The sequence below is a fragment of the Ailuropoda melanoleuca genome, chromosome 15, assembly GCF_002007445.2.
Source record: "Ailuropoda melanoleuca isolate Jingjing chromosome 15, ASM200744v2, whole genome shotgun sequence".
Classification (NCBI taxonomy): Eukaryota; Metazoa; Chordata; class Mammalia; order Carnivora; family Ursidae; genus Ailuropoda; species Ailuropoda melanoleuca.
Window position 1 is genome coordinate 2,721,448 of NC_048232.1, and position 27,527 is coordinate 2,748,974.

The window sequence follows — 27,527 nt, forward strand, 5'->3', positions numbered from 1 at the left end:
GGTCTGTGGCTCAGCCCCAGGAAGAGACGGGGAGCAAATGGGAGTGGCCTGGAGCTGGACTTGTTTGAACTGAAGTCACTGGTCTGGAGGGCGTGCCATGCTTCTCGCGACACCCCTCCCCTTCCCCCCGGGAAGGAGAAACTGCAGGGAACCAGGCCTGTTCTTCAGGACTGCATGGGGGGTGGTCCTCGGCCTGCCTCAGACACTCGGGCTTTGCCCTGGGAGACAGTTTGCAGTACCCTCCGCTCTTCGTGACGGATGTCAACGACCCTGTCTCTGAAATCCAAACCTCTCTAAGACCTGCTAGTTTTTCCTAACTCATCCGTACCCTCCTCCTGTGACTGTCCCTAAGATGGAGCTGGGGGAGGGGGTGCTGGCCAGGACCGCCCCCTACCTCACAGTCCTGATGGAAAAGTCTCCAGACGTTGGCACTTGTCATCTGCGGAGGCAAACTCACCCCTGTCGGGCACGGCCGTCCGAGACCTGTTTGGGCTCGAATTGAGAAGATGTTTGGTTTTATTTTTTAAAACGTCGTTCAGCCATCTGTCCCACACGTGTGTTCATTGGCAGTCTAATTTCTAAGCTTGCCTAGGCCCACCTAAACAGTTAAACGGGTTAGTGTTATGTAAACAAAGGATTTGAGGGTTTTTTCCTCAGCAGAAAGTTTGTGGGAAGCTACTGATGGGAGAACACTGGCATTTCTGCTGAGGGCCTGGCACCGGCCTTCTGCCGTCTGGCTGTAGCTGGAGGGGCCGTAAATCTGGGGCAGGTCTACGTGTGGTGCATGCCGAGCCCAGGGGTGCTGTCTGGGGAGGCCTGGACACTGGCGGATTAACCCATTCTTTCTACCCACGGAGCCAGTTGATCTTTTTATTTTCTTCCCCCTTTTAGACTAGGGTTTTCCTTAGAGACCTACAAGTATCTTTAGCTGCTTGGGGACGGTGAGGGCAAGGACACTACATGGTTACAAGGGCATGCTCAGGAGACCGTCCTGGCTTTCGGTGGACCAGGGGGAGGAGATCTGTTAAGTTCTCTGTTCCTGTGATCTTGGTGGCAGAGATAGGCCAGTCCTATTTCATGCAATCTGTGGGCTCAAAATCTTACTAGCTGAAGGTTTTTCTGTAAATTGGAAAAAATTACAGCTCTTTAAGTAGGACTAACATAAAAAGTCTTTCCTCTTTAAAACAACACCTCCCCATTGGGGCATGCCTATCGCCCCGTCTTTGGAGCCTCGAAGGGAGGCTGGAGTGGTACCCATCACGTTCAGCAGCCGGTCGTGTTAATAACAAGTCTCTTGGCGTGTGCTGGTCAGAATTTTCTACTGAGGGGCCTCAGAGTGGGTCAGAGCACTGTGTGNCCTCTCTAAGACCTGCTAGTTTTTCCTAACTCATCCGTACCCTCCTCCTGTGACTGTCCCTAAGATGGAGCTGGGGGAGGGGGTGCTGGCCAGGACCGCCCCCTACCTCACAGTCCTGATGGAAAAGTCTCCAGACGTTGGCACTTGTCATCTGCGGAGGCAAACTCACCCCTGTCGGGCACGGCCGTCCGAGACCTGTTTGGGCTCGAATTGAGAAGATGTTTGGTTTTATTTTTTAAAACGTCGTTCAGCCATCTGTCCCACACGTGTGTTCATTGGCAGTCTAATTTCTAAGCTTGCCTAGGCCCACCTAAACAGTTAAACGGGTTAGTGTTATGTAAACAAAGGATTTGAGGGTTTTTTCCTCAGCAGAAAGTTTGTGGGAAGCTACTGATGGGAGAACACTGGCATTTCTGCTGAGGGCCTGGCACCGGCCTTCTGCCGTCTGGCTGTAGCTGGAGGGGCCGTAAATCTGGGGCAGGTCTACGTGTGGTGCATGCCGAGCCCAGGGGTGCTGTCTGGGGAGGCCTGGACACTGGCGGATTAACCCATTCTTTCTACCCACGGAGCCAGTTGATCTTTTTTTTTTCTTCCCCCTTTTAGACTAGGGTTTTCCTTAGAGACCTACAAGTATCTTTAGCTGCTTGGGGACGGTGAGGGCAAGGACACTACATGGTTACAAGGGCATGCTCAGGAGACCGTCCTGGCTTTCGGTGGACCAGGGGGAGGAGATCTGTTAAGTTCTCTGTTCCTGTGATCTTGGTGGCAGAGATAGGCCAGTCCTATTTCATGCAATCTGTGGGCTCAAAATCTTACTAGCTGAAGGTTTTTCTGTAAATTGGAAAAAATTACAGCTCTTTAAGTAGGACTAACATAAAAAGTCTTTCCTCTTTAAAACAACACTTCCCCGTTGGGGCATGCCTATCGCCCCGTCTTTGGAGCCTCGAAGGGAGGCTGGAGTGGTACCCATCACGTTCAGCAGCCGGTCGTGTTAATAACAAGTCTCTTGGCGTGTGCTGGTCAGAATTTTCTACTGAGGGGCCTCAGAGCGGGTCAGAGCACTGTGTGGCCTCGCCAGTGTCCTGCTGCAGGTGCAGGGTCGGACCTTGCCCCGGAGGCCCCGACGGGCTTTCTGTCTGGACCCCGGCCTCCCACCGAGCTCAGCGGGCTGGCCCTGGGCATCAGGGCTGACTTCATACTTGGATAAACAGGCTTTAATGTGTCGGCTGATAGATGAATACCGTTTTCCCCTTCCGAGCAGAAGCCCTCTGCCTCAGGGCACGTGACTTCTCGGATCTGATGAGCTGACTTTCACAATTTTGAGAGTCAGAAATGGCATGCTTGTGGCAGAAACACAAAGAAACCCAAACCCCGTCTTTTCCAACAGAGGGAGGCCGGGCGGGTCTTTTCACAGACACGGTGCTTCCCCTCCTGGCCTGACCTCCTGTTGCGGTTGGGCTCTGGGCTTCCCTGTGTGTCATATGAGGTGGCCACTGGCTGGGTGGTGTGGGCCGTNGGCTTTAATGTGTCGGCTGATAGATGAATACCGTTTTCCCCTTCCGAGCAGAAGCCCTCTGCCTCAGGGCACGTGACTTCTCGGATCTGATGAGCTGACTTTCACAATTTTGAGAGTCAGAAATGGCATGCTTGTGGCAGAAACACAAAGAAACCCAAACCCCGTCTTTTCCAACAGAGGGAGGCCGGGCGGGTCTTTTCACAGACACGGTGCTTCCCCTCCTGGCCTGACCTCCTGTTGCGGTTGGGCTCTGGGCTTCCCTGTGTGTCATGTGAGGTGGCCACTGGCTGGGTGGTGTGGGCCGTGCTGGGTGGCGACACCGCCCGACGGGAGGAGAGCAGACCCGGCTGCCAGGGTGACTTTTGGGGGACATGACTGGTTTGTGATCCCTGCTCTGACCTTTCCCGCCTCTGCCTCCCCCCTCCCCCAAGTTCCGGGAAGGCGGGGCACAGTGACCGGAACCACGCTGTCCCACCTGCTGGAGGCTTTACACATCACAGTTTCTGCATCTTCGCTTCCTTAAAGTCAGAGCTGCTTAACCACAAAACGTCTGTCTGAAAATAGGAACAGGATGCCCAGACGTGCAGCGGAGTGTTATCAGTCTGCAGGTGACCGGGCGGTGTAGACCGCTAAGCTGGAGCAGGCCTGGCCCTTTGGCCAGCGTGCAGCAGGTGAGCGGGCTGGTTCCCACAGGGCCCGTGGCTGGTGCACAGCTGGGTAGTGGACCCAGCCGAGGTCGCCCTGAGCATCAGCTCTGACTGAGCGCCTGCTCTGTGACCAGTCCTCCTACCGTCCGCATGGTGCCCTGGGCCTTTCACAGGCTCGTGCTGGTTACCGTTGTGGTGCTTTAATCATGAAAGGATCGCCTCCTTCCCCACCTGTGCCCCTGTGTGATCACCGTGCGGCTGGTGTGTGGTTGTCTGCGAGCGAGAAGGCTCTCTGACCTGGAGGATACACACCTGCTGTGTCCTGCTGCGGCTTTGGGTTTTATCATATTAGCAGCTTTGGCATCCAGAAATCTGATAAGGCCAGGTGGCTCCACCGATCCCACTGGTCTCTGTTGTCAGGTTTCCACAAGCACAAAGTGCATGACCTTACATGTTCTGACCTATTTTGGAAGGTCAGAGTTTGACCACCTCTCGCCGGGGACGCAAGCAAAGGTGACTCTGCAGGCATTGTCCCTGAAGTCATGGGGTCCTTGAGCAGGGGTGGCTGTCGGGCTCTCGAAGCCAGGGCATCCGTGCCCCAGAGTCTTGGTGGGGGCCGAGCGGGGGCTGGATGTGGGCACGGGAAGGGCTGTGTGATCTCGGGGTCTGCGGTGAACTCCCTGTAGGAGAACAGAGTCGTGATTCCTGAACTTTGACAACTGCTGCCCACCCAGAGGACCTGTGCCTGCTTCTTCCACGCCCCCTAGTCTTGCACGATGGCATTTACCAGCTCTAACATGTGCGAGCTGTTCAGAGCCGACCTCTCTGTGTGCTGGCTCTCGAGTTCTGTAAGTGAAATGTTTTAATTTATTAAGGAGTAAGCCAGGAAAACAGAAATATTTACTCAATGCAGCAAAACCCGGGGACAAGTCTCTGGTGTTGGTTGCCGTGATCTCTAGAAAATACTTTTGAAGGGCGCTATCTTTGGTAGATTGTTTCCACTGGTAGTTGGAGTGTTTGCTGCTCCAACAGTGAGTTGTTGACCCAGTAATCCAGGAAATCAGAGGCGGAAAAACCACTATCAAGTTGAGAAGACAGGTGCACTCATCAGACTTAAGTGTTCAAGGGGAAAAGCCCACTTGGCCGTATAGCACAGGACTGTGATTTCCCTCTGGGTCTTTCATTCAAAAACCGTACATAGTATGAGATCTCTTACAAGAGAAAGCCACCCGTGGGGGATGAGCTCTGACTCTCCTNCCCCCCCCGTCCCCCAGCCCCTGGCAACCCTGATCTTTTTACTGTCTCCATAGTTTTGTCTGTTCCAGAATCTTTTGTTTTTTTAACAGAGTGTATTTATAAATTATGTAATAACTAACCAAAGAGAAAAAACTGTTTCAAGTCACTCCAGCCACCGCGTGGATAATGTTAGAGGGACATGGCAGGATTCCGGGCAAATGTTGGGAGAAATGTCAGTTTTACGGGCAGGGGCTGTGGAGGGCGTGTGTACTGGGCGTGAGCCCGAGAGCTGTGCCTATGGCGGGAGCGCGAACGCGTGCAGAGGAAAGGGGCGCGAGGGCTCACAGGAGCTGATTGTAGCGTTGGAGGGTCTGGAGGGAGAACACCTGTTCATCGATAGGTCGTTCAAGGTCTTCGCGTCCTCAGCGTGGTTTGAACATAAATAATGAGACTTCGGATACACACACGTCCGCGTCCTTGTAGATTTCGCCGTGCATGAACCGTGGACTGACTGCTAAGGTCCGCGGCTTGTCCAGCTACAGGCCTACGGCAGCCTTTCAAACTCCACGCCTTTGAGAGCCGACGGCCTTTTCTTGTATCTCGGACCAGTGTCAGTGCTACGTGAACGTTTCTGCCCATCTTAGCAGATTTACTGTTCCCGTACACACGAATGGAGGCTCTGTGTCTGTTACGCTCCTGGCAGCCACGGCGCCTTCCGTGTGCCGTTACCGGGAGTGGTCTTTACTTCGTGGCCCGTGTTCTCCAGCATCTTCAGTCCTGATGTTGGTTTCTGAAATAAAAATTTGTGGAGAAGGCGGACTGGAGCTGTGGGGTGGGTGTGTGCTGGGAGTTTGCCGGGAGCTGTGCATTGGAGGCTAGGGACTGTGGCCTCAATGGCCTCTTAGCCACGGTGATGACACAGGATTCTGCAGGGGTGAAATCCAGACCTGGTCTCAACGGTGGTTGCATAGCCCAGATGGGCCGCTCAGAAGTGGGGCTCCTGGGGAGAGTGAAGGGAGTGTAGCAGACACGCAAGACCATGTTGCACGGAGCCGCTTTTCGGGGAGCCTGGGTGGCTCAGTCAGTTAAGCATCTGCCTTTGGCTCAGGTCACGATCCCGGGGTCATGGAATGGAGCTGCATGTCAGGCTCCCTGCTCAGCGGGGAGTCTGCTTCTCCGTCTGCCCTTCACCCCGCTCATGCTCTCTCTCTTGCATACTCTCTCTCAAATAAATCTTAAAAAAAAAAAAAAAGCCACTTTTAATGAGTAACAGCCCCTGGGAAAGTGTGAAAAATGCCCTAAATTTCTCTCGAGTAGGTATTATTTATAGTATATTGGTTTAATTTTTCTTTTAATAAAACAGCATGACTTATTTTGAATTTAAGGCCATTGATTAAAAAATTGTTTTATGGGGCGCCTGGGTGGCTCAGTCATTGAGCGTCTGCCTTCGGCTCAGGCCCTGATACCAGGGTCCTGGGATCGAGCCCTGCATCAAGCTCCTCTGCTGGGAGCCTGCTTCTTCCTCTCCCACTCCCCCTGCTTGTGTTCCCTCTCTCGCCGGCTGTCTCTCTCTGTCAAATAAACAAATAAACAAAAAAATCTTTTAAAAAAAATTGTTTTACTTCGGTAGCTAATGAAATTATGTATTTTTCTTTCGTCTTCTCCTCAAATCACCGAAATTGTCCTTTTCCATATAAATTTGAGTTGGTCTAATGGCACGTGAACACCCGTCCCCTCTGGTGTCTAGCGGGTGGTGTTGCCTACAGCCCCCCGTGGGTTGGCGCCCCGCTCTGCCTGCCACGACTCTAAGGTGACATTGACCCCAGAGGGACGCACCAGGCCCGTCGTCCACGCAAGGAGCCTTCTGGGCAGGCACGCGGTTCACCCCTGGTCCCAGCGGGTCCAATGGCAGCGTCAGAACTGCCCGGCCCGATCGCTGACCGCTGTCTCTGTTCCTCCCGCAGGTATGAACGCCGCCGTCCGAGCTGTGGTGCGCATGGGAATATACGTGGGGGCCAAAGTGTACTTTATCTATGAGGTCAGTGTTACGACTCCCGCCTGCTTTCCCTGACTCGGGGACCTGTGCCTTGCGCCTGCCTGGGCGCTGCTGACCCGGTTGGGAAGGCTCAGGCCAGGCCAAGCCAGGGCCCCAGGGGCCGGGGGTCCCGCAGGGGCGTGGGGAGAGGGTGGTGCTCCCTGGTCTACGTGCAGGTCTGAGATCTGTGGCAGGGAGGGTGGGGGGAGGGGAGAGCCCACGGGGCACAAAATGTCTCATGGGATTAATGTATTTATTTGTAGCCCTCCTTCCCTATGGAAGCGATATATTCATTTAATATGGGGGTGACTTTGAATCAGCGTTGAGGTCAAGTGGCCACTTTGAGCTTTTCGTCATGACCGTAGAACCCGGACCACCTCCCTAACCACCTTTTATGTGTTAACTTCGAGACCAAGCACCTGAAACAAGACCGTGGCCCTGGCCTGTTTTCTCCTGGGCTCCTGACCTTGGAGAAGTAAGCCAGGTTTGGAGGGAGGGTGCCAGTGTAGTTTGGACTCATGCTAGTTATTTCAAAAACTACCAGGAAAAAATAGTTTCTATTGACTTTTTAAATTTATGAAATTTGATAAAGCTGAGAACACAGAAAGAAGCGCGTATGTTTTTTAAAATTTTTTTTTTTAAAGATTTTTTAATTTATTTATTCGACAGAGATAGAGACAGCCAGCGAGAGAGGGAACACAAGCAGGGGGAGTGGGAGAGGAAGAAGCAGGCTCATAGAGGAAGAGCCTGATGTGGGGCTCGATCCCATAACGCCGGGACAACGCCCTGAGCCGAAGGCAGCCGCTTAACCGCTGTGCCACCCAGGCGCCCCGCGTATGTTTTTTAAATGGCTTGATTCCTGCAAAGCCCTGGTTCGTATTTTGTATTCGGAATCTTCCCAGGATTACGTGTGAAAGTCTGGAAGGGAATCTGGACACTATTAAAACCACAGCAGATATGTCTTCTGTACGTGTTTTGTGCCCATTTTCCGCACTCTTCACGGCGACCCCGTCAGTGTCCGCGGTATCCCCATCGCAGGCACGTTCCATTCCCAGTCGGCTGAACTATGTAGGGCACACCCCGCTTTCCAACTGTCCTAGCGAAGAAGACCTACGCAGGTGTCTGGGATTACCCTGATCCCCAGACAGACAAGCCCCCCGTGAATGGCCGTTGTAAGGGGTCTGACACCAGGTCCAGCCCCCGCAGGCCCCAGCCGGCCCAGAAGCAGTGGCGCCGGGCACCTGTCCCGTGTGCGGGGCGCCGGCCTAACCCCCCCTTCCGGGAGCTGGCGCGGGTTCCGGGGCTGGCTGCCCCGTCCTTTTCTCCTTCTGGGCAGTGGCTGTTCACAGGCCTGTGCTCAGCGGGCCACGTAACGGTTTGTGTATCGTTCGCTGGAAGGAGGGTTTTTTTGCCCCGGGCTCTGGTGTGCTGTTCTGAACTGTGGTTCTGTGAGTTTGGGGGTTGTGTTTGTCTGATTTGGGCGATGTTACACCATGGGCCCAATCAAAGCATTTCCAGACTGTTGTCTGCTCCTGTTCTGTGTGGCTGTCTCTGGGGTCACGTGGCGCCTGTGAGCGTCCGCCCTGGGCTGCAGGCCGCCAGCTGCCCGCTCGCCGGCGCAGACAGAGCGCCAGGCTCCCCAGGCTCCCCCATCCCCTCCGCCTGTGTTTACTGTCAGACAGGTGTCCACACGTGTGTGCGTTCCTGCTGCGGCTGCAGACTGCGTGCACACAGACCTCTCTGCCATTCTATCTTACTTTATACCATTTTCGGGAGGGGTTGCCCTCTGCCTGAGAGCTGACAGAGACCGCCAGCCCCTGGCCTGACCACAGTTCCTACGTGAACGTGGTTTTAAAAACCTTTTGGGGGTGGGGCAGCCTCAGCTCGGGTTCTTGCGTTGTAATTAACAGCGTGTTTTCAGATCCGCTGAAGACGGTTCCGCCTGGACCCCCCCCCACCCCGCCCTACAGCATGCGGGCCCCACAGTGCGTGTCACCCTGGCTGGGGACGCTGTGGTGGTGCGCAGGGCTGCGCTCTGTCACCAGCCACCGCTGGGTCTTCGCAGTGACAGCAGGTGTGGGAGGGAAGGGAAGGAAGTCCTATCCGGTATTTCATAGTTAAAGAAACTGACCCATGTTTCTTTAGAAAAAGAAAGTTTGCTTTGTCCGCGTCTGTCTGTCACCGGCGGGGCTGGGGAGAAAGCTCACGTGCCCCATCAAACCTCTGACCGGGGTGGGATCTACCCCCAGGGGCGTGAATGTCTGGACACGTTTTTTGACTGTCCCATTATCAGGGTGGGAGTGGCGGCTCAGCGTCCTGCCATGCCCAGAACAACTCCCACGACAAGGAATTCATGCTCTGGCCCCAGTGTTCGCAGTGCCTCGGTCAGGAAGCCCCACATTGAACCGAGGGCCAGCATGTCCTTGGTGTGAGTGTCATGGGGGCCCGGGGGTGGGCCTGTGCGCGTGCAGAATCTTTGGGTGTGGAAGCTGACATAGGGACATGGATGTTAATCCTTCAGACTTAAGACGTGTTTCTGTTGGTTTTATGGGGTCTGTATTCTGGGGGTTTTTATTTATTTATTTATTTATTTTAAAGATTTTATTTATTTATTCAACAGAGATAGAGACAGCCAGCGAGAGAGGGAACACAAGCAGGGGGAGTGGGAGAGGAAGAAGCAGGCTCATAGCAGAGGAGCCTGACGTGGGGCTCGATCCCATAACGCCGGGATCACGCCCTGAGCCGAAGGCAGACGCTTAACTGCTGTGCCACCCAGGCGCCCCATCTGGGGGTTTTTAGATAGGCTGTTTAGTGGGACTTCTGTTACCAGACTTCATGCATTTCCAGCTAAGGAATGGAGCTGGAACACAGCAGCTACGCCCACACGTAGGAACATGGGGGTTCATCCGCAGAAGAGCATCTTGGATTTTCTTCGGAGTCTTGACCTAGAAACCAGATGCACCCATCCCATTGTCTGCTGGGAGAGGTGGCCTGCTTTCCGGGGCCTGCTTTCATCCTGACCACTTTTTTTTTTATTAAGATTTTATTTATTTATTTGACAGAGAGCAAGCACAAGCAGGGAGAACAGCAGAGGGAGAGGGAGAAGCAGGCTCCCCGCTCGCCAGGGAGGGGGACGCGGGCCTCGATCCCAGGACCCTGAGAGCATGACCTCAGCCAAAGGCAGACGCTTCACTGGCTGAGCCACCCAGGGCTCCCCCTCCTGCCCATTTTTGGGGCCGCGTTCTTCACACCCTCTCTGAAGGGGAGGTGGGCTCAGTTGGCATCCTGCCCCTTCCTGCATGTGGGCAGCCAGGAGTCCTGAATCCGAAGGGATCCCATTTCTTTCTTTCTTTTTTTTTTTTTTTTTTAAGATTTATTCATTTGACAGAGACGGCAAGAGAGGGAACACAAGCAGGGGGAGTGTGAGATGGAGAAACAGGCTGCGAGCAGGGAGCCCGATGTGGGGTTCGATCCCATGACCCTGGGATCATGACGTGAGCCGAAGGCAGACGCCTAACTTTTGAGCCACCCAGGCGCCCCCAGATCCCGTTTCTTTCAGGGAAATGCGGGGGGTCCGTGCAGCTTCTCCGTCAGGAAGCGCCAGAGAGAATCTGGGTGTAGGGTACTGAGGGTCAGGGCGACTGCATCTTCATAATAACTGGTTTACTGGTAATTGGGGCCTTGGATGGAGGATAGAGGGTGCGTGGGGAGAAGAGCGGAGGGGACGGTCTGTGGCTCAGCCCCAGGAAGAGACGGGGAGCAAATGGGAGTGGCCTGGAGCTGGACTTGTTTGAACTGAAGTCACTGGTCTGGAGGGCGTGCCATGCTTCTCGCGACACCCCTCCCCTTCCCCCCGGGAAGGAGAAACTGCAGGGAACCAGGCCTGTTCTTCAGGACTGCATGGGGGGTGGTCCTCGGCCTGCCTCAGACACTCGGGCTTTGCCCTGGGAGACAGTTTGCAGTACCCTCCGCTCTTCGTGACGGATGTCAAGGACCCTGTCTCTGAAATCCAAACCTCTCTAAGACCTGCTAGTTTTTCCTAACTCATCCGTACCCTCCTCCTGTGACTGTCCCTAAGATGGAGCTGGGGGAGGGGGTGCTGGCCAGGACCGCCCCCTACCTCACAGTCCTGATGGAAAAGTCTCCAGACGTTGGCACTTGTCATCTGCGGAGGCAAACTCACCCCTGTCGGGCACGGCCGTCAGACCTGTTTGGGCTCGAATTGAGAAGATGTTTGGTTTTATTTTTTAAAACGTCGTTCAGCCATCTGTCCCACACGTGTGTTCATTGGCAGTCTAATTTCTAAGCTTGCCTAGGCCCACCTAAACAGTTAAACAGGTTAGTGTTATGTAAACAAAGGATTTGAGGGTTTTTTCCTCAGCAGAAAGTTTGTGGGAAGCTACTGATGGGAGAACACTGGCATTTCTGCTGAGGGCCTGGCACCGGCCTTCTGCCGTCTGGCTGCAGCTGGAGGGGCCGTAAATCTGGGGCAGGTCTACGTGTGGTGCATGCCGAGCCCAGGGGTGCTGTCTGGGGAGGCCTGGACACTGGCGGATTAACCCATTCTTTCTACCCACGGAGCCAGTTGATCTTTTTATTTTCTTCCCCCTTTTAGACTAGGGTTTTCCTTAGAGACCTACAAGTATCTTTAGCTGCTTGGGGACGGTGAGGGCAAGGACACTACATGGTTACAAGGGCATGCTCAGGAGACCGTCCTGGCTTTCGGTGGACCAGGGGGAGGAGATCTGTTAAGTTCTCTGTTCCTGTGATCTTGGTGGCAGAGATAGGCCGGTCCTATTTCATGCAATCTGCGGGCTCAAAATCTTACTAGCTGAAGGTTTTTCTGTAAATTGGAAAAAATTACAGCTCTTTAAGTAGGACTAACATAAAAAGTCTTTCCTCTTTAAAACAACACCTCCCCATTGGGGCATGCCTATCGCCCCGTCTTTGGAGCCTCGAAGGGAGGCTGGAGTGGTACCCATCACGTTCAGCAGCCGGTCGTGTTAATAACAAGTCTCTTGGCGTGTGCTGGTCAGAATTTTCTACTGAGGGGCCTCAGAGTGGGTCAGAGCACTGTGTGGCCTCGCCAGTGTCCTGCTGCAGGTGCAGGGTCGGACCTTGCCCCGGAGGCCCCGACGGGCTTTCTGTCTGGACCCCGGCCTCCCACCGAGCTCAGCGGGCTGGCCCTGGGCATCAGGGCTGACTTCATACTTGGATAAACAGGCTTTAATGTGTCGGCTGATAGATGAATACCGTTTTCCCCTTCCGAGCAGAAGCCCTCTGCCTCAGGGCACGTGACTTCTCGGATCTGATGAGCTGACTTTCACAATTTTGAGAGTCAGAAATGGCATGCTTGTGGCAGAAACACAAAGAAACCCAAACCCCGTCTTTTCCAACAGAGGGAGGCCGGGCGGGTCTTTTCACAGACACGGTGCTTCCCCTCCTGGCCTGACCTCCTGTTGCGGTTGGGCTCTGGGCTTCCCTGTGTGTCATATGAGGTGGCCACTGGCTGGGTGGTGTGGGCCGTGCTGGGTGGCGACACCGCCCGACGGGAGGAGAGCAGACCCGGCTGCCAGGGTGACTTTTGGGGGACATGACTGGTTTGTGATCCCTGCTCTGACCTTTCCCGCCTCTGCCTCCCCCCTCCCCCAAGTTCCGGGAAGGCGGGGCACAGTGACCGGAACCACGCTGTCCCACCTGCTGGAGGCTTTACACATCACAGTTTCTGCATCTTCGCTTCCTTAAAGTCAGAGCTGCTTAACCACAAAACGTCTGTCTGAAAATAGGAACAGGATGCCCAGACGTGCAGCGGAGTGTTATCAGTCTGCAGGTGACCGGGCGGTGTAGACCGCTAAGCTGGAGCAGGCCTGGCCCTTTAGCCAGCGTGCAGCAGGTGAGCGGGCTGGTTCCCACAGGGCCCGTGGCTGGTGCACAGCTGGGTAGTGGACCCAGCCGAGGTCGCCCTGAGCATCAGCTCTGACTGAGCGCCTGCTCTGTGACCAGTCCTCCTACCGTCCGCATGGTGCCCTGGGCCTTTCACAGGCTCGTGCTGGTTACCGTTGTGGTGCTTTAATCATGAAAGGATCGCCTCCTTCCCCACCTGTGCCCCTGTGTGATCACCGTGCGGCTGGTGTGTGGTTGTCTGCGAGCGAGAAGGCTCTCTGACCTGGAGGATACACACCTGCTGTGTCCTGCTGCGGCTTTGGGTTTTATCATATTAGCAGCTTTGGCATCCAGAAATCTGATAAGGCCAGGTGGCTCCACCGATCCCACTGGTCTCTGTTGTCAGGTTTCCACAAGCACAAAGTGCATGACCTTACATGTTCTGACCTATTTTGGAAGGTCAGAGTTTGACCACCTCTCGCCGGGGACGCAAGCAAAGGTGACTCTGCAGGCATTGTCCCTGAAGTCATGGGGTCCTTGAGCAGGGGTGGCTGTCGGGCTCTCGAAGCCAGGGCATCCGTGCCCCAGAGTCTTGGTGGGGGCCGAGCGGGGGCTGGATGTGGGCACGGGAAGGGCTGTGTGATCTCGGGGTCTGCGGTGAACTCCCTGTAGGAGAACAGAGTCGTGATTCCTGAACTTTGACAACTGCTGCCCACCCAGAGGACCTGTGCCTGCTTCTTCCACGCCCCCTAGTCTTGCACGATGGCATTTACCAGCTCTAACATGTGCGAGCTGTTCAGAGCCGACCTCTCTGTGTGCTGGTTCTCGAGTTCTGTAAGTGAAATGTTTTAATTTATTAAGGAGTAAGCCAGGAAAACAGAAATATTTACTCAATGCAGCAAAACCCGGGGACAAGTCTCTGGTGTTGGTTGCCGTGATCTCTAGAAAATACTTTTGAAGGGCGCTATCTTTGGTAGATTGTTTCCACTGGTAGTTGGAGTGTTTGCTGCTCCAACAGTGAGTTGTTGACCCAGTAATCCAGGAAATCAGAGGCGGAAAAACCACTATCAAGTTGAGAAGACAGGTGCACTCATCAGACTTAAGTGTTCAAGGGGAAAAGCCCACTTGGCCGTATAGCACAGGACTGTGATTTCCCTCTGGGTCTTTCATTCAAAAACCGTACATAGTATGAGATCTCTTACAAGAGAAAGCCACCCGTGGGGGATGAGCTCTGACTCTCCTCAGAAGGGATTTAACAGGTGCCCAAAAACGCAGGTCATGATGACCTCGGGATCCAGCACTGTCCCCAGAGGAACAAACTGGGGGGACCACGCTGGCTTTGCCATTGCTCAGAACCGCTTTGAACAAGAAGTCAAACTGATTTCAGAGTCTGTGGCACGTTTTCAGATGTCACCAAAGGAACGGCGTGCGTGGCAGCCTCCTGGGCTCACCCTGTGAATGGGGATCAACGAGGCAGGCAGTGTGAGTCAGGGTTGAACACTAAGTGGGGCTTTGAAGGGTTTTCTGTGGTTTTATTCCTATGTGAGTCATCCAGCTGGCTCTGAAGGCAAAATCCAAGGAGAATTTTAGAAAACATTTTGGGCTCTGGCTGTGCTGGGATTAAAGCACTCAAGCCTCCAAAGAGACTTCCACAGACAACAGCACGTCCGAATTTACAAATTACAGTGCATTTGTGTAAAATCAGTTGTCTTAATTTAGTAACCACTTCCTTGTAAGTGAAAGACTGCTTAAAATTGCAGTTGGGAGATACTTTGAAGGGTTGTCTGAGCCTTGAGTGTGCAAGGGAGGGTGAGTCACTTCCTGCCCCACCCAGGCGTGTGGTCCGGAGCGCCCTGGGGACACACGGATCACAAAAAATCCCTCGATTGCTCGCTTTCCCGTGGGTCTTTATGCCACACGGCATGAAGTATCTTCGGAGAACTCTCTCTGTTTCAAAATATGTGTCACGATTTACAGAACGATTTTCCACGTTCCTGCCCCAGCAGCAAAGGGATTTATCAGTGTTTTTATTAAGTCACTGTTAAATGCTGAGCAAGAATCCTAAAGGCAGAGGGGATTTTTGTGCTCCCAGCGCGGCACTTGTGGGGCAGAAGCTGGACACGGTGCTTGTCCAGGGAGCACGAGCTGCTGGAATCATCCACAGGCCGGTGCTGACAGCCACTCTCAGCGGAGACAGCCCCCGACAAGCTGGGGACACCCCCCCCAGCCTCCGTGTCCTCGTCAGCGCTGCGGGGTCTGGGGTGGCCCCTTCCCCTTGTCGCTTCGTTGACCTCGCGGTGGTGTGTGCAGAAATGACTCCTGTGGCTGTGGGCGTCGAGGGTGTTCATGTCCCATTTTTGCCAAAGCCTGTGGGTAGCGCCCTGCCCGGGACAGCCCGGTGTACTCGTGCCCTTCTGGTCTCACGAGTAATGGTTTCTCTTGTCCTCAGCCCCGCGGGCGCGGGCTTGGGTGGTAAGACCTCAGGCATCCGTGTAGGGGCGGCGTCCGTGTCTGCGCAGTGGCCAAGGCTCTGGACTTGGCCCGCTCCCCTGTGATGCCCTGCCAACCCCGCGTCCTAGGAGTGAGCTGGGAGTCTGTACCGCGCGGACTGATGGGTGCTGGGCCCATGTCTGAAGCATGCAATGCCGTGGCGTGTGTGCAGTGACCGGGCCGTTCTTTCCGGGAGCTGGGAGTTTGCAGAACTCGAAAGGCATTCCCGAGGCTCGCTCCTCCTTCTGTCTGTCCTCTGTCTGTCTGCGTGCCGTCTAGCTATCCTCTGGCTCTCTACCTGTTTTTAATATTCTGCAGAAGATCCCTGGGACTCACTTAGAAGCAGGGAGGCCTTGCTTTGCAGTCTCTCTGCTTGGGGAGGGAGCTCACACCCGGGGCCCATGTAGATAGTGCCTCTCTTAAGAGCTTCCTTTCCAGAGGCCTGGCCTGTATCACACCACCCTCACCCTCCACAGTGGCACCACAACGGCTGGGTACTTTATATGGAGTGGGCTGAAAATGCACAACGCCCGCCCTGTAAGGCTTACGGAAGTGCGTTTAGAAGGTGTGCATCGCTGCCCCGTGAAGACGGTGGGCCTGTTCTCCTGTCCTCCATACAGGGGGCACGGGGAGGCCTGCCAGCTCCGACATGCACCTGCTCTCGGCTTCTCTACTTCGTTCCGGGCCACCTGTTCCTTTGCTGTTTGTCGCACGTAACACCTATGTGACTGTGACACGCACAGGTTTATGTGCATTGAGGTGTACATGCCCTACGTAGTGTGAGATGTGACGTGACTGTAACGTATTGTGTGTTACATACAATGTATCCTCTGTGTAATACATAAAATATGTGTTTGTTGTATTTGTAACTGTAATTATATCAATGTATTAGAAATACATAAACATATAATTATATATCGTGTATAACTTATTACATGTTATATACAATGTATATATAACATTAAATATATGTTATATAACAGACACAGACACAGGTGTGTGTTGGTAGCCTAGTGTTCTGTGTGTGACAAATAGGAGAGGAGGGTGGCATGGAATGAAAGAGAACAAAGAGAAGTTGAAAGCAGGTTCATTCTATATAATTTATAAAAGTATACATAAATGTATTCTCTATATATAATATAGAAATAACCCTATGGTACTGGTGAGGGAACAGAAGGCAAGCTGAAGACAAAGCAGAAACTGACACCCTGCACCCCCCCTCCCCATGGGATGTATGTGACATTCCTCAGGCACTCCTGGCTGCCCTCAAGGACGAAGAAACAGTCCTTACTACCTACAGCCCATTGACAAGTCCTTGAAACAGGCAAGGTGACATTCCTCTAGGAATTCAGCTGCCTCGATGTTAATGCTCTTGCTAAGGGCAAAAGGCAGTCCTGGCCTGACCCCCTCCCCTCCACCAAGATCCTGTAAGTCTACTGTAACGTATAAAAATTCCTTTGAAAACTTCCTTTATCTCTAACCGCCCCCAACCCCCCCAAGATACGTGTTGGCAGTCATCCCAAGCATATGGCCCACCGATATGCATCTGAAGGGTCTCATAGCTAAGGTTTTATTAGACGGTAATAAGTGACCTTTTCCCAACAGCTAGCCCCCTCAAGGTCCTGGAAACCTTGCTTCCAAAATTCCTTAGAGACTTAGGCTATCCCTAGCCCCCTCCCCACTTGAGGGTATAAAATAGGCCATTCCTCACAGCCCCGAGGCAGCAGCTTTCTGCCCACGGGTCCTGTCCCCGTGCTTTAATAAACCACCATTTTGCACCAAAGACGCCTCAAGAATTCTTTCTTGGTCGTCGGCTCTGGACTCCACCCCACGGAACCTCACGGACAGTCCCCAACCTCATCAGTACTGTGTTTCATGACATAAAGATAATAGATTGATGCATTGTACACAATAGGTTGATATGTGGTACATAGTATTAAGATCTAACGTGTTGACCCAGGTATCACATGATATAGTAACACATTTTTGGCAGGAAGTGGACACTTGTAAGCACCGGTGTGCATTGGTGGCCCATAAAGGCACCCGTGCTAACTTCCACACGTGGTTGTCTACTCAGTGGGCCATTTCATTTTGAATAATCCTTGTTTTTCCTTCCTCTTGACCTTCACTAGGTTAGGAGATCTGAATCCCCCGTAACAATCTGTTAAGATAAACTTTCTGAATGGTTGGTTCCAGTTGCTTTGTAAGGTTAAATGTCCTGGGGAGAGAGTCCCACAGGTAAAGACGCACATGGGTGTTTCTGGATTCCTTGATCTTGTGCAGCCAGGGGCAGGGGAAGCGACATGCACTTGGAGTCGGAAGGTCACGGTCTTTAGGCTTCCCAGCGACAGTGAGCGCTCCCATCCCTGCTCAGCGCCCCTGGGGGTAGTCAGCGGCTGCCTGGAAAGCAGGGCCGGGCCGACGGGCATCTGTGGTGCTTTTCAGAAAGACGGTGTGTCTGTCTATCCAGAGCAACGTGGATTGCGTGGGCCAGCCGAGGCCCCGACAGGAATGCTCTCTTGGTTGCGGTGTGATTGACACCCCTGTTCGTGTGTGAGTTTGTTAAATTACAGTTTTGGGGTAAGTTTCTGCCCGTTCAGGCTCTCAGGCCCTGTTAGGCGATAAACTCTCTTACTCCCCGTCGTACTCCAGCCCAGTCTGGCAAGAAGTTCCCATTCAGAGATTCTGTCAGGAGGCTTTTCTGCACATCGAAGGCTTGGAACCAGCACTCGTCTTGCACAGCGCCTAACCACTGGGCTCTTTGGGGCTCGGGGTCCTCATCCTTTGCATTTTACAGAATTCACAGATCCATCTACTGTCCCACGAGAGTTTAGCCCCGTTTTACAAGGATCTCCATTCTCTTCCCCCAGGGTTACCAAGGCATGGTTGATGGCGGCAGAAACATTGTTGAAGCCAATTGGGAGAGCGTCTCCAGCATTCTGCAAGTGGTATGTGCTGACTTCCAATACTCTGTTTCTCTAAAGTAAGTCCCTCTTTCATTTGGAAACCTTTTACCCGTAGGCTCCAGTAATACTTAACAGGGATTAATGGGCTGGCTGGCATGATTCTCACCTACTTACCTGGTAAAAAATACAAACAAAAAAAAAAAAACCAGCCTTACTTTGTCATTTAATTAAAATTTTTAAAAAGCCTTACATGGTGCAAACAGGATTGTTCTTGCAGTAAAAAGCTACATGTGATCACTAGTGTTCCCTGTGGTCCTTGTAGTGGATTTCGGGTTTGTTTTTGTTTTTTTAAGACCAGATTAATAGTGAGGCGGCTTTGGTTTGTGGTGCTGAGTTCACGGCCACTACCCCTGCCTGCTGGATTTTGAGAGCCACTTGGTGTCTGTGTAACAAAGCCTGGGAACGGCTCCTCCCTGGGCGGGGGGGATTCAGTATGACCACAGCCTCTGGGTTCTGGCCTGAACCAGTTGGGGCGACTTGCTCAGGTGTGCACAGCAATGAGACAAGTACCGCTTTAGGCAAAACAGTTGCTTACTTTGAATTTAAAAGAAACCCACCTGGGTGTTTCCTGCCTATAAATTCCCTAAACACGGGAGCTAAGGGAAGCCTCCAGATCCATGCAGAGGCCGATTACGCGGAAAGAAGGCCCTGATGGAAAGCTCTTCACTCGTGACCTGTTGAAACGCGTGTATTAACTGTAACTCATGCTGAGTACTTCTTAAATAGAAACCAGCTTGGTACAGTCCCGCTGACGGTGCTGGCGCCACAGAAGAGTGGACGGAGTAGACGTGGCGTGCAGATATAACTGGGGTCTATGCAGCCGTAAGGAAAGAAGGAAATCCTGCGGGCCGGGGCGGCATGGGTGGGCCTCCAGGGCGTTGTGTTGAGTGAAATAAGTCAGACAGACAGAGACAAATACCTTATGATCTCACTTACATGTGGGATCTGAAAAAGCTGACTCCCGGGAACAGCCGAACAGTGGCTGCCAGGGGCTGGGGGAGGGGACACGGGGACGTGCCCGCCACAGGGACCAGCTTCCAGGCTGACGACAGGGAGTTCTAGATGGAACCCACAGCACGGCGACTGTGGTTAATAGCACCGTATTGTACCCTTGAAGGCCGCTGGGAGAGTAAGCCTCCGTTCTCCACACACACACACACACACGCACACGCACGCACACGGACATGAGTATGGTGATCATGTAAATGACCGTGTTTCATGCCTGTAAAACTTCACAGTGCCGCACAATAATGATAATATTCAAAGTTGCTCTTGAAAGTGCTCACGACCAAAAACCCTAATGACGTGAACTGATCACCACGAACCTGATTGCGGCAATCACGTCACAGTGTGTGCGAAGGTCACATCTGCGCCACGCAATGTGCGAGGCCGTTACATCTCCGTCACCCCGGCGGGGACACTAGTGGCATGCACATGTGATTGCCCAGGGAGACAGGACGTGCCGATGCCCCGAGGGTGGGGGCAGGGAGGGGCGCCCTCTTTGCTTTCCGCACTTGTAGCTTTGCCCCAGGCCCCAGCATGTGACCCCCTCCCAGTGCGTGGGCCGCTGATTCAGCTTCCGGGTGTAGAGATCACAGGACCCTCCCTCCCGTGGCTCTTGATCTAATCAAAGTCCAGGGAACCGGCTTATCTTTGCTGTGTGGCCGTGCCTTCGCCCGGCTACCCCTCGCCGTGCCCGGACGCTGTCTCACCACACTCGCGGTCACTAACATGGGCTCCCTCCACAGGGGCGCCAGGCTCACGACAGGAGCCTGCACTTGAAGGAGACGCACAAATGGGGGTTTTGTAAGCGCGTTGGTGGTGTGTGTGTGGAGGAACCCTGCTTTTTTCCCAAGTACAACTAGGAATCTTTCCTTTTGGAAAAACCAAATGTGAAAAATCACGACTTCTCGCTCCGGGGAGCTTGATGATCCAACTTGAGTTCTCCGAAGATTCACCCTTTTAAAAGGGTGGGGCGGGCAGATGGGCAAAAATAAATCCCTTCGGCTCACAGGTTTCTGTCTTCCCTGCACGTACGTGAGCTCTGATGGAACAGGGGCCTCGTTCCGGGGGCTGCTGGACACGCCGCTTCTCTGGCTGCAGCTGCTGGCCGGCGCTGGGTCCATCTGAGGCTGGGTGGGCGTGGGGTCCGGCCACCCCACACTGTACCTCTCCACCACAGGCCTCCTGGATGGCTGGGTCATCTGCATGTTCACCTGACCGCGGTCCTTGTCTCCAGACCCTCCCTGGAGTCCCCTGGGCGTGATGCCCGTGCCTTTGTCCGCCGTACCCACACTTGACCAACTTAAAAGACTACACGAGGGAACCTAGATTTCGCAGGTCGTGCGTGTATACAGTGGTGTTCACATGTGCTGAGCTCTGCCGCTTCCTCTCCTGCAGGAGGAAGATGAATACACGTGATTTTATGTGTTTTCCAGGGAGGGACCATTATTGGCAGTGCTCGTTGCAAAGCCTTCCGCACTCGGGAAGGTCGCCTGAAAGCTGCTCATAACTTGGTTGAGCGGGGCATCACCAACCTGTGTGTGATCGGCGGGGATGGAAGTCTCACGGGGGCCAATATCTTCCGGAAAGAGTGGAGCGGGCTGCTGGAAGAGCTGGCCCAAAATGGTACGCCCCTGCCTCTGTGCGTTGCTCTAGTGGGTTTTCTGTTTCCTCCGTTGCGCTTCTGTTCCCTGCAGAGAGCTTTGACCTTCACCCATCTGACCGTAGAGAGGCATTAGGTGGTGATGGCACAACTCTCCCTGTCCGCCACCTGCGCACTTGACCCTGTGCCTCCGAGCACAATGAGCTCTGTGTTCTTGGTCCTGCTCCGTGCCAGGAACCACCCACCCACGGCACAGTTCAGGCAGTGCTCATGACGGCCATCTGAGCTAGGTTTCCTGTGTGTCCCCACCTTGCAGGAGAGAACCGGGGGGCAGAGGGAGGGCGTGCTGGGCTGCCCTTTACCCACCACTCTGTTCCTCCCGCTCCAGCCGGGGACTCCTGAATGTCCACTTGTTGCAAGATTTCAGTTCACATGGAGCAAACGCTCTGCTGGCAGATCTTCCCGTGTCACTTCTCTGGCTGCAGGGACAGCATTCTCAGGAACCCCCTGTGTGCTGGGTCCCTGCCTGTCCTCATTCCGTTTAGCACATCTGCCAGCCGCGCAGTGTTTGCTGAGGTCCCTGCCAACAACCAGCCCCACATATGGAGAAACCAGTGTCCCTAAGTACCGAATTCTGTGATGCGGCCACGTCCTCACTCAGAGGCACGCGTGCCCGAGGCCATGGCCGAAGACAGGTCAGGTGCGACCCGCCGGCCGCCGGGTCCAGACCCTTCCCTTTCTGTTAGTGTCAGGCCCCCATGCACCCATCTGGCCCCTCGCCCCCCTCCTCCATCTGTCCATGGTTCAGAAACCAAAACCACACGGAGGAAGCCAGTCTGGAACCCCGGCTTTCTCTACCCGGGGCGCCCTGTTTCTCAGCAGCCCGGCGCCCGTGGAGTCGGCGCGGCTCCGGCCACGGCCGTGCTTGTTCCCCACGCAGGAGAGCTCAACAAGGAGCAGGTGCAGCAGCACGCGTACCTCAACGTCGTGGGCATGGTGGGCTCCATTGACAACGACTTCTGCGGGACCGACATGACCATCGGCACCGACTCTGCCTTGCACAGGATAATCGAGGTCGTTGACGCCATCATGACCACTGCCCAGAGGTAACAGATGCACGGGAGCCCGGGGAGGGGCCATTGGGGTAGATGTGCTGCGGTGTAGACGTCTGTGTCAGCCCCGGAAGGCTCCCCAGACGGGTGTTCTGTGCTGTGGTGTAGACCTCAGTGCCGGATCTGGGTATTTCCCTCAAAGGGGTGTTCTGTGTTGCCGTGTAGACGTCTGTGCTGGCTCCAGAGGGTTCCCGAGACCCGTGTTTTGATACAGTCTTGTTACTGAATGTTAGAAACCAGAGCAAGAAAACTATTTCCCATTGTTTGCTCTTACCCCTGATTTTAGAATAAAAAAGTGTTTCCTGGAGGAGACAAAATAATCATAAGGGGAGGCCCTGTGCAAGGTGTCCTGCAGGAACAGCGGACTGGATGTGGCCCCTTGTCCTCTGGCTCAGTTGGTGCTCGAGGACCCGGTGGGCTTTGGACGAGCCCAGCGGTTGTTCCTAGCACCTGGCGTGCTCCCTGGAAGGGCATAGCCCAGGCCGGCTCCCTGTCCCATGTGTGCTGAGCGATGCAGCCCGTCCTGCTCCTCGACAGGAGCACAGAGGTGTCCCGGGAGTGGGAGTGTGTGTAGGCGAGCAAACACGTGCTGTAAAGTGTGTAACCCCAAACAAAGCCCCTTTGCTCGCAAGAGCTCGGAATGCTAGTGCGGTGGCACAGACTTATAAAAACGGGCCCTTTTTGGAAGCTTAGGTGCCTGCCATCATCATGAAGCAGGCTTTCTGTACTACCTGGCAGCGAAAGTACTTTCCTCTTTGCTTTTCATGCTGTTCCCAGGGGTGGTAAGTGGATCTTTCCTTTGTCTCTTTTCCAGCCACCAGAGGACCTTTGTTCTCGAGGTTATGGGGAGACACTGCGGGTACGTATGTGTAGACACAATTTGGATGGTCCCCCGAAAGCTCTGTGCCCCATGGTGCAGAACACCCCCCCGCCCCCCGGCAGGAGTCTGCGGTTCCCACTGCACGCTCTTGTCCAGACTGCCCAGGGCCGTCTCCGAGCTGTGAGTACCCGGCCGGAGCCTTACAGAATCGGTGCTCTTTCCAAATAGGTACCTCGCCCTGGTGAGCGCCTTGGCCTGCGGAGCGGACTGGGTGTTCCTTCCAGAATCCCCACCAGAAGAAGGCTGGCAGGAGAATATGTGCATCAAGCTCTCAGAGGTAACGTGCGTCCTGTGCCCCTCGACTGCCAGGGGCTCTGACCGCGATGTGCGGCAGCCTGTGGGGTTCCCGGTCTGGACCCAGTTACAAGCAGGTGGAAACTCTGTGGTTCTAAAGGGAGTTAGAGCTTGTCACGTAGGGTCTGCATATACTGGCTACTCGTATGTCCAGCTGCTCCCCAGTGTCGCAGAGGGTGCCGGAGAAAAACCCCCAAAACTTTGTTTTTCACGTAAAGCAGCAGCTGAAGTTTGACGTAGTCGTAAGTAGAGCGATGGCTGTGAAGAGAAATCGGAGTTGGGGAGGAAATCTGTCTCCCGTTCCGTCTCCACTCACCAGTGTGAACAGACCCGTGTTTTGACCCCAAATTGCATTTGTGCACAGCGCTGCATGGCTCAGGTCACAGCCCCTCCTGGGCTGTGCGGTCCCCGCCACACTGGGCATGCGTCAGGTGTGATGGTGGACCAGGTACTCGGAACCAGGCTTTTCCTTCTGTCTGTAGTCTGTGGCTGCCTGTGTCCCCCACTCGGCATTATCAGTGGAGGGCGCGTTTCCCTGCGGGAAGGCTTTTGAGGAGGGCATACGAGCTTAGCTCCTGGGACAGAAATCCCGGCGTGGGGTGCATTTCTCGGCCACGTCATCACCGTCCTGCAGGTGCATAATGTAAGCATATGGCACAGGCTAGTTATGGCTGTATTCAGCAAGCACATATGCTCTGCATGCAGCCAGGTCACGTGTGCGGTGAGATTGCCACCACCTCCAAGGTGACAGGTTCCAAGAAAGGGTCCTGAGCAACGTGCCCAGTGAGCTTTGCTGACCTAAACACGACATAAGGAGCTGCTGATGACCGCCGTAGCTCTGCTGGGGACAATCGTGCCCACAGGAAGGTGGGGCTCAGCTGCGGGAGACTGGGGAATGCAGGAACACCCTAAGTCCCAGTATTGCCATGGACATAATCAGTCCACTCATTGTTTCTCAGTTCCCACCTGGGGACGTGGGCCAGCTCCTGTGGGATGATTCGTGGCTGGCTGTGTGATATTAGGGGTGGCACTGGTCTTAGACTGGCACTTCTATGTGCTCTGAGGACATCACCAATCCCGCGGGATGTTCCCTGTGGTCGCTTCCCCCAGGGGCCCTGCCTGTCCCCTGGCGGTCCTTCCTTCCTCCCCCCTGACAGCCCCAGGCCTGGTCCAGGGCATTGCGGTCACAGGCCAAGTTCTGGCAGCAGCCCTTGGGGACGGGCACACGCGCCTGCTCCGAGGCTGTGCACAGCGGTCAGAAGGTCAGGGTAAGGTGGTCGGGCTCAGGCCCTATGTGGTTTTTAGGTGCTGAGTTTAGGATTTGGCTGTTATTTCTGTAACTGTGTGGTCTTGTGTGCAAACCTCCTTGGGTTTCAGATGTCATGAACTGTCAGCTAGGACAAGAAAAAGAACGTATTGGGGTCCTCACATTAAGTGTCAGTGGACGTAAGACAGATGGCTTGGACTCCCTTGTGCAGAAACACTTGATCTCATCCTAGCTGTAATTAATTTTTATTGGTCGTGGATGCGACACTGTAAGAATTTCCCCAAATACTCGTCAGGTGAGTTGGCCTAGTTAGCAAGCCTCAGAGCATGCCCCAAACCCCAGGCATTTTGGTGTGAAGAGGGAAGGCCTCTCTGAGGCCTCACAGGTCCTAGGGTTGGGTCTCGGCCCTGCCACCCACAGGGTGACCCCACGTTCCCAAGTCCTGAGTTCCCGGGGNCCAGCTTGGTACAGTCCCGCTGACGGTGCTGGCGCCACAGAAGAGTGGACGGAGTAGACGTGGCGTGCAGATATAACTGGGGTCTATGCAGCCGTAAGGAAAGAAGGAAATCCTGCGGGCCGGGGCGGCATGGGTGGGCCTCCAGGGCGTTGTGTTGAGTGAAATAAGTCAGACAGACAGAGACAAATACCTTATGATCTCACTTACATGTGGGATCTGAAAAAGCTGACTCCCGGGAACAGCCGAACAGTGGCTGCCAGGGGCTGGGGGAGGGGACACGGGGACGTGCCCGCCACAGGGACCAGCTTCCAGGCTGACGACAGGGAGTTCTAGATGGAACCCACAGCACGGCGACTGTGGTTAATAGCACCGTATTGTACCCTTGAAGGCCGCTGGGAGAGTAAGCCTCCGTTCTCCACACACACACACACACACGCACACGCACGCACACGGACATGAGTATGGTGATCATGTAAATGACCGTGTTTCATGCCTGTAAAACTTCACAGTGCCGCACAATAATGATAATATTCAAAGTTGCTCTTGAAAGTGCTCACGACCAAAAACCCTAATGACGTGAACTGATCACCACGAACCTGATTGCGGCAATCACGTCACAGTGTGTGCGAAGGTCACATCTGCGCCACGCAATGTGCGAGGCCGTTACATCTCCGTCACCCCGGCGGGGACACTAGTGGCATGCACATGTGATTGCCCAGGGAGACAGGACGTGCCGATGCCCCGAGGGTGGGGGCAGGGAGGGGCGCCCTCTTTGCTTTCCGCACTTGTAGCTTTGCCCCAGGCCCCAGCATGTGACCCCCTCCCAGTGCGTGGGCCGCTGATTCAGCTTCCGGGTGTAGAGATCACAGGACCCTCCCTCCCGTGGCTCTTGATCTAATCAAAGTCCAGGGAACCGGCTTATCTTTGCTGTGTGGCCGTGCCTTCGCCCGGCTACCCCTCGCCGTGCCCGGACGCTGTCTCACCACACTCGCGGTCACTAACATGGGCTCCCTCCACAGGGGCGCCAGGCTCACGACAGGAGCCTGCACTTGAAGGAGACGCACAAATGGGGGTTTTGTAAGCGCGTTGGTGGTGTGTGTGTGGAGGAACCCTGCTTTTTTCCCAAGTACAACTAGGAATCTTTCCTTTTGGAAAAACCAAATGTGAAAAATCACGACTTCTCGCTCCGGGGAGCTTGATGATCCAACTTGAGTTCTCCGAAGATTCACCCTTTTAAAAGGGTGGGGCGGGCAGATGGGCAAAAATAAATCCCTTCGGCTCACAGGTTTCTGTCTTCCCTGCACGTACGTGAGCTCTGATGGAACAGGGGCCTCGTTCCGGGGGCTGCTGGACACGCTGCTTCTCTGGCTGCAGCTGCTGGCCGGCGCTGGGTCCATCTGAGGCTGGGTGGGCGTGGGGTCCGGCCACCCCACACTGTACCTCTCCACCACAGGCCTCCTGGATGGCTGGGTCATCTGCATGTTCACCTGACCGCGGTCCTTGTCTCCAGACCCTCCCTGGAGTCCCCTGGGCGTGATGCCCGTGCCTTTGTCCGCCGTACCCACACTTGACCAACTTAAAAGACTACACGAGGGAACCTAGATTTCGCAGGTCGTGCGTGTATACAGTGGTGTTCACATGTGCTGAGCTCTGCCGCTTCCTCTCCTGCAGGAGGAAGATGAATACACGTGATTTTATGTGTTTTCCAGGGAGGGACCATTATTGGCAGTGCTCGTTGCAAAGCCTTCCGCACTCGGGAAGGTCGCCTGAAAGCTGCTCATAACTTGGTTGAGCGGGGCATCACCAACCTGTGTGTGATCGGCGGGGATGGAAGTCTCACGGGGGCCAATATCTTCCGGAAAGAGTGGAGCGGGCTGCTGGAAGAGCTGGCCCAAAATGGTACGCCCCTGCCTCTGTGCGTTGCTCTAGTGGGTTTTCTGTTTCCTCCGTTGCGCTTCTGTTCCCTGCAGAGAGCTTTGACCTTCACCCATCTGACCGTAGAGAGGCATTAGGTGGTGATGGCACAACTCTCCTGTCCGCCACCTGCGCACTTGACCCTGTGCCTCCGAGCACAATGAGCTCTGTGTTCTTGGTCCTGCTCCGTGCCAGGAACCACCCACCCACGGCACAGTTCAGGCAGTGCTCATGACGGCCATCTGAGCTAGGTTTCCTGTGTGTCCCCACCTTGCAGGAGAGAACCGGGGGGCAGAGGGAGGGCGTGCTGGGCTGCCCTTTACCCACCACTCTGTTCCTCCCGCTCCAGCCGGGGACTCCTGAATGTCCACTTGTTGCAAGATTTCAGTTCACATGGAGCAAACGCTCTGCTGGCAGATCTTCCCGTGTCACTTCTCTGGCTGCAGGGACAGCATTCTCAGGAACCCCCTGTGTGCTGGGTCCCTGCCTGTCCTCATTCCGTTTAGCACATCTGCCAGCCGCGCAGTGTTTGCTGAGGTCCCTGCCAACAACCAGCCCCACATATGGAGAAACCAGTGTCCCTAAGTACCGAATTCTGTGTTGCGGCCACGTCCTCACTCAGAGGCACGCGTGCCCGAGGCCATGGCCGAAGACAGGTCAGGTGCGACCCGCCGGCCGCCGGGTCCAGACCCTTCCCTTTCTGTTAGTGTCAGGCCCCCATGCACCCATCTGGCCCCTCGCCCCCCTCCTCCATCTGTCCATGGTTCAGAAACCAAAACCACACGGAGGAAGCCAGTCTGGAACCCCGGCTTTCTCTACCCGGGGCGCCCTGTTTCTCAGCAGCCCGGCGCCCGTGGAGTCGGCGCGG

The 27,527-nt window shown here is 54.7% G+C and overlaps 1 protein-coding gene across 1 annotated transcript in view; it reads left to right on the plus strand.

Moving 5' to 3' along the window:
* Window positions 1-6,644: 6,644 nt before the first annotated feature.
* The window catches only part of PFKP (phosphofructokinase, platelet), a 76,300-nt gene continuing 55,417 nt past the window's right edge, over window positions 6,645-27,527 (plus strand). The window contains 6 exon segments of the mRNA XM_034644089.1: window positions 6,645-6,794; window positions 18,035-18,112; window positions 20,569-20,758; window positions 21,676-21,841; window positions 22,662-22,706; window positions 22,896-23,004. Coding sequence (XP_034499980.1) covers window positions 6,723-6,794; window positions 18,035-18,112; window positions 20,569-20,758; window positions 21,676-21,841; window positions 22,662-22,706; window positions 22,896-23,004 — 660 coding nt within the window. The 5' untranslated portion in view covers window positions 6,645-6,722.